This window comes from Coenobita brevimanus, chromosome 40 (assembly GCF_032717465.1).
Source record: "Coenobita brevimanus isolate Jiangsu-jjx chromosome 40, ASM3271746v2, whole genome shotgun sequence".
Taxonomy (NCBI): domain Eukaryota; kingdom Metazoa; phylum Arthropoda; class Malacostraca; order Decapoda; family Coenobitidae; genus Coenobita; species Coenobita brevimanus.
In genome coordinates, this window is record NC_136993.1 from 9,789,383 (window position 1) to 9,801,882 (window position 12,500).

General features: G+C 42.8%; 1 protein-coding gene across 1 annotated transcript in view; it reads left to right on the plus strand.

Annotated features, from left to right (window-relative positions):
- Positions 1–12,500, plus strand: part of LOC145396951 (uncharacterized) — a 119,200-nt gene that overhangs the window by 47,359 nt on the left and 59,341 nt on the right. The window contains exon 9 of the mRNA XM_080270185.1: positions 4,576–4,666. Coding sequence (XP_080126311.1) covers positions 4,576–4,666 — 91 coding nt within the window. The remainder of the gene's footprint in view (positions 1–4,575; positions 4,667–12,500) is intronic.

A 12,500-nucleotide genomic window follows, 5' to 3' on the forward strand; every position in this document is an offset into this window, starting at 1 on the left:
GAAAATACAGCAACTGAAGAAATTTTAATGTCAGCCATGAGGAAGTCAGAGGGGGAAGTGATGGAGGAACAGCACCGGAATCGTCTAAGGTGGAATTGGAGGAGAAAGTCTGTGCGAAGAGATCTGCTTTTATCAGTAGAAGAAATAGCTACAGAACCATCAGAGTAGGAAAGAGGAGGGAAGGATGATGAGGTAAAGTTGTTAGAAAGATTTTTGGCAAGGTGCCAGAAGGAGCGGGAAGAATTCGAGTTTGAGAATTGAGAGCATTTAGTAGGGATGAAATTGTTTTTAGCAGAGTGAAGAACAGACTTAGCACGATTCCAGGCAGAAACGTAAAGATGATGTGATTCAGGGGTGGGTTGGCTCCGGTACCTTTTGTAGGCCCTCTCCTTGTTGCAGACAGCATTAGAACAAGCGTGATTAAACCAGGGCTTTCTTGCGTTAGTCAGAGGATATGAGAAAGGAATGTATGTTTCCATGCCCGAGAGAATAACCTCCGTAATGCGCAAGGCACACTCAGATGGCTCCCGGCCATGGAAGCAATAATCATTCCATTGAAAATCAAAGAAGTACTGCCTGAGGGCCTCCCAGTCCGCGGCTCCAAAATGCCACGGACGACGTTTCCCTGGAGGGTTCACAGGCCATGCCAGAGTGATAGGACAGGTTAAGGTAATAAGGTTGTTATCGGAGAAGCCCAACGGAGAGAAAAGATTAACAGAGTAAGCAGAAGGATTAGTTGTGAGGAAGAGGTCAAGTATGTTGGAGCTCTCTCCAAGGCGGTCAGGGATACGGGTAGGGTGCTGTATAAGCTGCTCTAGGTCATTAAGGATAGAAAAGATGTAGGCTTGTTCACCAGGTGGATCAGTGAAAGGAGAGGAGAACCAAAGGTGGTGGTGAACATTGAAATCTCCTAGAATGGAGATTTCAGAGAAAGGAGAAATGGATAGAATGTGTTCAATCGTAGAAGTAAGATAGTCGAAGAATTTTTGATAGTCAGTAGAATTAGGGGGGAAGTAAACAGCACAGATATATTTAGACAGAGAATGACAGGAAAGCCGAAGCCAGAGTGTAGAGAATTCAGAAGAATCGAGTTCAGGAAGATGAGAGCAAGATAAGTCGTTGTGTATATATACACAACAGCCACCTTTGGCTTTGTAATGAGTATAGAGAAAGTAGGAGGATACAGAAAAGGGTTTGCTGTCAGTTGCCTCTGACAGCTGAGTCTCCGTTAGAAAAAGAAGGTGAGGTTTAGATGAGGAGAGGTGGTGCTCAACAGAGCGAAAGTTAGATGAAAGGCCGCGAATGTTGCAGAAATGAAGAAGAAGAGAGTCAGACAGTGGTTCCAGGCACCTCGAGTCATCACCGGGAGAGGGGCGGATGGTGGGAGCATTTTTGGTCAACCCCCCGGGGACTCCTAGGCTTGGTGAAGAGACGCCATTTTTGTTGAATTTTGAATAGGAAGTGTAATGTGTTCTGTGCATGTAGTTTGGTGTAGATAGTTAGAGAAATTTGTACTGGAGAGCATGCTGGCCTACTCTCTGTGTAACTGAGATACTGAAAAAGTTCAGCAAAGGGGGATGGTCAGGAACTAGTCCTGAGGGCTGATGAAACGGGAGCTCCAGCACTCCCTGTCATCAGCTTTCCATCCACCTCGGGAGCACTGCCCTGCTCGACTGGTGCTACAGTCTACTCCTGCATATATATATATATATATGTATATATATATATATATATATGTATATATATATATATATATATATATATATATAGATAGATAGATAGATAGATAGATATCAATGAATCAATCACTTCCTGTGGCATCCCATAGGATGCATAGGGCCTCAATGAACTCTCTCCACCAATATTTGTCTCTTGTCATCTCCTTCAGGTCGCACCAACACTCCTCTCCTGCTTCTTTTTTCATTGTCCTCAGCCAGGTTTCCCTCGGCCTACCTCTACCTCTTCTTCCTCTAGCAGTCCACTCTGGCACATCCTGTATTAAACTACCTTCTTTTCTGTATATGTACCCCAGCCACTTCCAGCGAGACAGTCTCACATATTCATTAACTGGTTCCACTCTCGTAATATCTCTTACTCTTGCATTTATATCTCTGTCTTGCCACTTTACCCCAAGAATCCTTCTCAGTGTTTTATTCTCAAATCCTAATACTTTCTGATCTGTTGCAATTGTACTGTACCATGACTCATGCCCATAAATTAAAATTGGTTTAACCATGGACTTGTAAATTTTCACTTTAGTATGTACCGAAAGCATATTATTATTCCAAACAGATTTCAACATTCCAAGAGCTCGCCAAGCCTGTCTAATCCTCTCCTCAGTTTCATTGTTTAATGATCCATTAGATACACACACACACACACACACACACACACACACACACACATATATATATATATATATATATATATATATATATATATATATATATATATATATATATATATGGTATATCTACATAGCCTATAACATACAAGGACCAAAACCAAAGAAGCCTTTAACTATTATAAAATATCAGAAACCGTGCTAAAATTATTATCAATCTTTCTAAAGCAAACTTTCTACATACACAAGCTAACAAACTGCTAAACAGTCCAAATGATTAAAAAAAAATTCTGATCAACCCTTCATTCATTCAAAACTAACTTCACTACCACCTTTTCCATTCCACCGTTACAGTCCCCCCATGGAAACCTAGTAAGTGACCTACGCGGAAAAGCCAACCTTCTTGTTGACATTTTTTAATGAAACTCAACCCTAAATTCAGAAAATCATAATATTCCTGTACTTGATTTTGATTTTCCTCAAATACCTCCTTTCATGATTCACACTAGATACGTAAAAGCCGTATTACAGAATCTATCAGCAGACAAAGCCACTGGTCCAGATGAAATTCCTTCAATAGTACTTAAAAATTGCTCCTCAGTGTTGGCTCCTGTATTAGCAAAAATTTTCCTCTTATGCATCCGTACCTCAGTTTTCCCAGCCCCTTGGAAAGAAGCAAATGTCCATCCTGTTCCTAAAAAGGGGGCAACTTCTGATCAAACTACAGACCAATTGCAATAAATTCTGTTCTCGGTAAAGTTTTTGAGACATTAATTAACAAACACATAGTATAGCATCTAGAAATCAATAAATTGATCAATGATCGGCAGTATGGATTTAGAAAGGAATGTTTAACTGTAGATATTCTTTGCCTTCTTACCCATCAGATTAACAAAACAGTAGACCAACATGGCGAAACACACACAGTAGCACTTGATATTTCAAAAGCATTTGACAGAGTATGGCACCAGGCCTTAATGTCTAAGATGTCACACTATGGCCTTGCATCACTGGTTCCTCTAATTTCTTTTTACTTTCATAGTAGAAAAATACGGGTCATGGTAGATGGAATTTATTCTCAGTTTCATTCCATAATTGCTGGCGTACCTCAGGGATCAGTTTTGGCTCCAACCCTCTTTCTCATTCATATAAATGACCTCCTATCTGTCATGCACAACCCAATACACTCTTATGCTGATGACTCGTCCCTTCATAGTTCTTTTACATTTAGTACCTCCTTTACACAGTCTGATGTTATAAATTCCCAAATAAACACAGCAGTTTCTCTGAACCAGGACCTTTCTAGAATTAATCAATGGGGACAAAAAAATCTGGTCTCATTTAATGCTCAGAAAACTAAATACATCAACTTCTCCAATAGAAAGAATCCCTCAGACTCTCACTTAATTTTAAATTATGTCAGTATTCCCATATCCACTACAATTGATATCCTAGGTGTTACTCTAAACTCCAACCTAAGCTGAACAGCTTATGTTAAATCCCTTGCTAAAAATGCTCCTAAAAAACTGGGACTTATGTACAGAGTTCGTGAGTTTTTCACTGACGAGCAGATGGCCACAATATACAAAAGTCATGTGCGTTCTCAGATCGAATACTGTTCACCACTGTGGAGTGGATGTGGAGCGGTTGCATTGAGGCAGTTGGACAAAATTCAAAATAAAGCCATTAGATTAATCAATAATCCTGCCATAACGCAGGACCTTCCTCCGTTATAAGTACGTAGAGATGTTGCTTCTTTAGCACTATTTTATCGATATTTTGACCGTAAGTGCTCTAACGAACTGGCTTCAATTGTGCCTCCCCTTCACATTTTCTCCCGAAATACTCGGGCAGCTGGGAGTGCCCATGAACTCACACTCTCTCCCCCACAATGCAGAACCTCTGCTTATCAAAATTCATTTATCCCCAGAATTACTACTCTCTGGAATTCACTTCCTGGGAGTTGCTTCCCACATACATTTAATCCTCTCGATTTTAAATCCAATTGTTATAAGTATTTTATGAATGGAGGATGCCTTTAGGCACATGGACTTATTTTTTTTCCTTTGTTTTTCCTTCCTCCATTCATTTATATATATATATATATATATATATATATATATATATATATATATATATATATATATATATATATATATATATATATATATATATATTTGTTGTGTGTTTTGTTGGGGTAATTTTGGGGTTGATGTTCTTGTGTGTGTCAGGTACCGGTATGTGCACACCCCAGACGGCACTTCCGGTTCCAAGCAACAAGACGGCTCATGGTCTGGTATGATCGGGTTGGTGGCCAGGAGGGTAAGTCACTCTACCTATACCAGTTATTAACTCCACCAAGGAGGGCATGTCTTCCTCCCCTTCGGTTTCTCTGTTTGCTCGTGTATCTTTTAGCAGGATTACTTAAAAAGTTATGAACTGATTTTGATGAAGTTTTGTGGACGGATGAGCCATGAGCCAAGGAAAAAATTGTTCTGGTGCTGGACATCGTTTCCATGATGAGTTGAAGTCTCACACTATTTTTACATATTACATACAGAGATGTTTATTCATAATTAAAGAGTGTGTAATATAGTGTGAAGATAACCAGCCAAACACAACTACACTGTATGTGTGGCATGGGAGTAAGATGGGTGCCCAGACGTGTGAACACCAGCATTTTTTGGACGTACACAGTGAGGGTGAAAGAAGGCGATAGAAGAATATAAAATATACATATGTTTAAGCCTTGGTGAATCATATATTTATGTTAATGTATTTAATTTAATTAATTCTGCTTTATTGAGATGTATAATGTGTATGGTAGAGTTGTAATACACGCCTATTCATGTATATCTCTCACTGTCTCTGAGAGATATGGCATCTCTAAATAAGCTGACCTAAGCCTCCCCCCAGTGCGGGGCAGAACAGCTTGTAGCAGAATATTCTCAACCTTCATAAGAGGGAGACGCACTACTCTGATATGCTCTCTTGTCGCAGTTGTATCTTTTTGTGGCGAGTAAAGAGAAAGAAAACACATCTGCTCCAGTTTTAATCTGTTCTCCTGCACGCTACCTCTGACAACAGGATTACCACCTCTATTCCTGCTGCCTGCCTTGACAGTGAGATAGCTGCGGGAAGTGACCAGCTGGGAAACTTAGTGTATTCCATACCAGCCAGTACATTACATAAATTGGTGGCAGCGGTGGGATACGAAAGGTGCCAAAGGGATTCTATTAGTGCAGTGAAACCCTTGTAAACCACTAGCTGATCCTAAAGGTGAATAACAGAAAATCCTAATTCCACTTTTGCAATGGGACTAATTGCAGAGTGAGATAAAGTGGGAGCAGAAAAAAATAAACATTGGAGTAGTGAACTCGTTCTCTCAAGATTATCTCAAGCGAGAACTGGCAATTTATCTCACTCGTGTAGAGATCAAGGCCAGCACGAGAGGGGTGGTGTCATCTGGGGACATCTGGCAACCCTGGAGAGGCGAGTGTGAGCAGCAAGACTGACCCAGTCACCTCGAGGAGAGAGAGCAGGCACCACCTTCGTGTGGTTGGAGGGACGAGACCTGGCAGAGTGTGTGGAGTTGCAGTGTGGATGTACCGGGATCTTCAGCATCATCTGACACCTAGGTAGAGTACATGCATATTCCCACAAGACATACACTCTTTAAGAAACATGGTAGTTGGGAACTGTGTGTGTAAAAATAAAGGCTTCTCAGTTCCCCCTCAAGTAGATATTATTTTCTGTGTATTTATCTCTGTCCCGTTCTATATTGCTTAAACCCATAACCAACTTATCTGTGTGTCAGTTTAACATCCTGTGACTGGGAAGGGAATAATTTCTGAAAGGGATTAGATGGATAAGGTGAAGAAGTGGGGACAAAAAATTAGGGGAGATACACAACAGCCAACCACTGAAGAAGGAGCTGTTTCTTTGGAGTCAAGTGAGTCAGAATTTCGTGAGTGGACAGAGACATTCAAACTTTACATGATATGAGTGAGGGACATCTTGGGATTGAAGGTAGCCAGGACACTTCTAGGGAACTGGAGAGTGAAGAGGACTTGAACACTTTACACCTGCGTTCTGGTTGTACTTATCAGACAGTTCCTGAACATCCAATTATGTCTGAAATGGCCACTAGTCTCACTGAAGAAGGCACACCCAGTGCAGAAGAGACTGTGGACGTTGAACAGGCTGCAACAGCACCCTTGGTCACTCAAACAAATACACAAGGTCCACTAATCTCTGATATTAATACAACCACTCACATACCCACTGACACCTCAAACCTGTTTAGCACCCCACAAACTTTTGGACAGCAAGGACAATACCATTTATTTGCTAATGTTCTTTATGCTTATCTATGGGACATGAATACTAACAGTATTGGCATGCAAACTCAGGTAAATCCTCCTCCCTTGTGGCACGTACCTAAGATGGCAACCACTAATCTTACTACTGCTGCACCTCAAACCTTACCTCCTGTAGCACCGGTTAGGCAATCACAAGGACCTTTCACTGCTCACTCACCCTTAAACCCAGACTGTATAAAGGTATTACCCACCGCACAGCCAACCTTGCAGTTCACTAGGGAGGTTGAATATGACGTATATAGGTTCTTGAGAGATTGCAAAGCTCAGATAAATAGGCTGAAGCTCGCTAGCGATGGGGAAAAGATTTGGCATATTGAGGCAAACATTAAATCAAATTCCCAAGCGGTGGAAATGCTAGAGGCTTCACTATTTCAAACCGGTCCTACTGCTCACGATTATGAGAAGTTCAAGGAGGCCCTAATCAACACTTTTGAAAGTGACTGTTACGTATCAGATGCGTGGGTGTTTAGGTTTGTAAGCAGGGCACAACAGTATCCAAACTGTACCAAAAGCCAAGCCCTCTTGAAGGCAGGCAGATGTTATGCAGAAGCTAACAAGGCCTTGCTAACTTCAGGTTGGCGAGATATGACTTAGGGATTGACATATGAGAGAGTAGCTAGACTACTTGAATACCTCCACTACTTGCTTTGTATGGCCCCTGTCCAGTGGGATAAGGTACTCAGGCAGACGAAAAGACCTCCTGAAATAGCCTTGCATGACATGAACTTCAAGTTAAAAGCGAAGGCAGAAGGAGAGGGCGGTAGTGTCTTAGCCGTGCACACAGAGAAGAACCCTACTGGAAAATACTGTACTGTGTGTAAAATGGCTGGTCATAAAAACAAGAAGTGTTAGCATGCTAAAAAGGCAACATGTCAAGCAGCCAAGGCCAACCTGACCGCCACATCTGGGTCTAGTTCTGAAAAGCAGGTAGGCAACAAACAACCAAGTACTAATCCTACACAGCATAACCAGGCCAAGGCTACGAAGCGAAAAGTACAAAGATGGTGTGTCATACACGGGCAGAGTCCTCATTCTTCGGACTATTGTCCCATTGTCCTTGCCAGTAGGGAACAACTGAGTAATAAAGCAAATTCGGGGGAAGCTCAAAACCGCACGCAGAAATAAATTGAAAGATCATACAGTCCACCGATGCGCATGTGGCAGCTATGAAAAAGGTGGATCTGCTGTCGATTCATTGGAATATAGTGAAAGGCCAGGTGTCTTTGATAGTGGACACCTGGGAATGTGCAAACATTATTTCTAGTAATGCGCTGGAGAGGCTCAGGCATCTGATGCCTCACACAAATTGGACGTTATCAGAACCCGATGTGATTTTGACAGGTGCGACAGGGAGTAAAATGAAGATCGTAAGCCAGGTACCGTTGACCCTGAGGGCAGATAAATGATCTCCTGTATTATGTGCTACGTTTTATGTGGTTGAAGACTTCCCTCTGCCAAGTGATGGATTATTGGGCCTTGAATCCATGGAGGAGTATAACGTGATTATACACCCTCAGAGACATTCCATTTCCTTTAATGGGAAGGAGTTTGTAGGCCTTTTTCCCTCAGCAACCCAAGCTGGAGATAGTGGCGTCCAATAAGGAGCCATTCAACCAATTGTAACCCTGACAAGTGAAGCTTCAAGGAAATCACCAGACGAACACGAAATGGAGGGTATGGGCTGGAAGCAGGTCAGGGCTATAATGAATGGGAATCACCACTTACCCAGTCGGACTGTCTGCAAAATTCCTGTCCGAGTACCTGATATGTCAGTGGGAACTGACGTGGCATGTTTACCGGAGACTGTAAAACATAAGGCATTGTTGCTGGAGTCCACACTGAGCAGTGTCGGGGAAGACCGGATGACATCCCTCTTCATCTTAAATATGAGTGGTGGCACAGTTAAGCTCAGAGATGGTTGTTATGTAGGCGACTTGATGTGCTATGGTGTCCCCGTAAGGGAAGTTGACGAGGTACCGGTGATCTCTCCAGTAGCTACATCACAAACAACGACTCAGTCGGAACCTACACGTCCTGGGAGAGGAAATCTGCTGGAACAAAACATAAAAGCAACAAATAATGTTGACCATAGAGCGCGACTGCTAGTTTTTCTTAAAGAATTCTCCAATGTAGTGGCACTTCCTGGAGAAGCGCTGGGTAGGACTGGTGGTGTGAAGCATCATATCGGTTTGTGCCCTTGTACAAATCCGATATATGTGCCTGCATACCATTTACCACACAGCCAAAGGAAAGCAGTGGAAGAGGAAGTTGAAAAGATCCTTCATGATGGAGTCATTCAGCCTTCTTCCTCACCTTGGAATGCACCGCTCTTTCTGGTGACTAAAAAGGACAGTGATGTGAGACCTGTTGTGGATTTTTGGCAAGTGAACAAGGTAACCATAGCAGATCATTGTCTGATTCCGCATCTCAGAGACTTACTACAGTCCCTGGGTAAGGAAAATACCATGTTCACCTGCCTGGATCTAGTGTCAGGGTATTGGCAGGTGGAGCAGACCGAAGAATCTCATCCCACTGCTGCCTTTAGCACTCACCGTGGGCACTTTGAATTTCTCTGGATGCCTTTTGGACTGAGTAATGCTCCTTTGACATTTCGGAGGATGATAAATCAGTTGTTTGGTGACATGTTAGGGCAGGACGTCTTGGCGTATGTAGATGATCTGATAATTGTGAGCAAGGACATGGACATTCACTTTAATAAGTTAAAACGAGTGATGGAAACCTTAAGATCTGCAGGCCTGAAAGTCAAGCTGTCAAAGTGTGAATTCCTGAAATCAAGTGTTAGACTTCTGGGACACTTAGTTGACGGTGATGGCATCAAGGCTCTTCCAGTTAAGGTTACTGCCATGATGAATTTCCATACACTCAAGTCCAAGGATGCCGTTCGCTCTTTTCTCGGGCTCACTGGCTTCTACAGGAGCTTTGTCCACAGATATGCTGCCATCGCATCACCGCTAATGATGCTATTTAAGAAGGATGATGCATGGAAATGAGGATCATCGGAAGAGAAAAGCTTCAACAATCTCAAGAAAGCCATAACAGAGGCACCTATGTTAGCATTTCCTGATAATACTCAACCTTTTTACCTGTGCACGGATGCCTCAGGTTCGGGACTGGGAGCGGTGTTACAGGAAAAGGATGAGGAAGGCAAAACGCACAACATTACCTATGCCAGTAGGGCACTAAGACCCCCAGAAAAGAATTATTCAGTGACACTTGGAGACCTTAACAGTCAAGCAGGCATTAGGACATTTCTGGGATATCATCTTCGGCTACTGGATAATTGTTTTAACTGACCATGCACCCATACGAGACTTGTTCAAGGGGAAGAACCTGCATGGTAAGGTCGCGCGTTGTGCAGCAAGGTAATGGAGTTTGACCCAGAAGTCAGATTTTTACCGGGCCATCAAAATGTTGTTGCCGACACGCTGAGTATAAACATTACTGCTGCCATATCTGAGGATATCCCTCTTTCTGGGCATTCCTCGGACACGGTAAAGGTGGAACAACGTAAGGATACGATGTGGTCTCAAGTCATCTATGCCTTGTAGTCTGGCGACGAGTCTTATCTACCTGAACTTCCGGTACCGATGGCTCACTTCCATCTTCAACAAGGTCTCTTAAATAATAAACCGAGGAAGTACACTGTGTATCAGTTAGTTGTTCCTGCTACCCTACAGCAAGCCGTGTTACAGTTGGTTCATAACGTACCTCAAGCGGGTCATGCCGGATGCGACAGATGCATACGTGAGGCAAGAAAGAATTACTATTGGTCGACCATGAGGAAGGACATAGAAGTCCATGTTAATCAATATGTCAAGTGCGTGGAAATACAAGGACCAACTGGACCTCCGACTCCAATCTTGGAGTATCCCTTACCAGAAAAGCCTTGGGATACAGTCTCCACTGATCTCTTAGCGATGTCAAAGAGTCATCAAGGCTCAGGCTATGTGTTGGTGGCAATGGTCCATTTTTCACGATCCACTGTTTTAGCACCTTTACAGACGAAAACTGCAGAGGAGGTGGCACATGCTTTTGTAACCTCAGTGATTTGTCCACACTCTACACCCAAAGTATTGCTTAGCGATAATGGCAGTGAGTTTTGTGACCAAGTGTTACAGAAAATCTGTCATACGTATGAGGTAAAGCAAGTCGTTGTTATGCCTTACTGTCCCAAGAGAGGACAAACAGGAAGATATTGGAAGTCTTGAGACCAGCAATTAACTCATTGGAGGATAACTGGCAAAACTGGTTACCACACGTAGCAGCGGCCATCAACACCTCAGACAATTTGTCAACTGGGAAATACCCTCATTACATCCTTTATGGGGGGGATGTGTTACCCTATGATTTGCTAGCTTGACCTCATACTCCAGTGTACAATCAAGAGGACTACAACAAAGTCCAACTTGCAAAGTTCCAACGCATCATAGTGAAGTATGAAAAAGATTAAAAGCCTCAAGAGTGGAGATGATGAGGAATCAACAAAAAGGTAGTCAAGAAAAAATACTGGAAGTAGGCCAGAAGGTTATGATCCACAATCCTGAGAGAACTTCCAAGGTCAAAACTAAGTTCTGCAGACCATGTACCATTATGGAACGAGTGCGTGGGCATACTTAAAGAATAAGGGATGATGCTAATGGAACTCAGGAGATAGTACATGCTGACAGGATCAAACAAGCACGTCAAGAACTAAGCCTAACTAACCAATTGCCTGATGTGTTGTCCCCTCTGTCTTCGTCGCAGTCTATGTCGTCGTCCATACCTGTCCCTAACCAAGAGTATTGCAGCAAGCTATAATTCCACAACAAGAGCGATTAAGGGAGTAACTTCTCTTGCAGAATGTGCCTTTGGCTTGTACTCCTAATGCGTTGCTTGGGGCGGACTTATGGAACGACGTCGGACACGGACACGACTGCACTAATGCCAGGAACCCTGAAGAGCCCACTTAAAGAAGTCGTGGTGGTGGAAGGTGCAGTATGTGTCCACTATCCGATAGAAGACTCTCTCCAAGCTCCAGACACTGTTGGAGATGCCTTCGAGGGATTATTTCACCTGAAACAGCAACTGTTGGAAATACGAAAATCATTTGACCTGACCCCACAGCTGATGACCTCGGACAGTGAAGCTTTCATACAAACCTTGCATGGAATAGTCGAGCTTCAGACTGGACATATAGATAGGCTCACAGACAGGCTCACTAAATTACATGTCGCTTTACCTAATGCAGATTCTGATCTTTCCCAGCATGTCCAAGGACGTACTAAGAAAGGACTTGTGGACCTTCTAGGTATCCTGTCTCAAAACCTCTTTGGTACAGTGCTAGACAAGGATGTAGTGTAATTGGGCAGATAGATCCATGATTTGGCATTGACGGTTAAGGCAATTAACAGGTTAATCATACACATGTATGAACAATTAGGTGAGTTCACTAACAAAGCTAACGAGATAACTGAGACTACCAACCATTTTGTAGGAGTTGTGAACAACATCCAAACTAACCTACCAACCCTAACTAACTTAGCGTTAATCGTTGAGTACTTACATGCTCTCAATGAGTCAGTCACTGCTTTGGAGTTGCATGCAGCCAATATGGTAGACACCTTAATCGATGCAAGTTTGAATAGGGTTAATGCTTTATTGCTTCCTACTCATGTTCTAATCAGTGCTCTTGACATAGCCACGGTGAAGCTTGGACTTACGCCACTTTTTGGTATGAGTCAACTGGAATATTATTACCCATTGTTGGAGGCCCA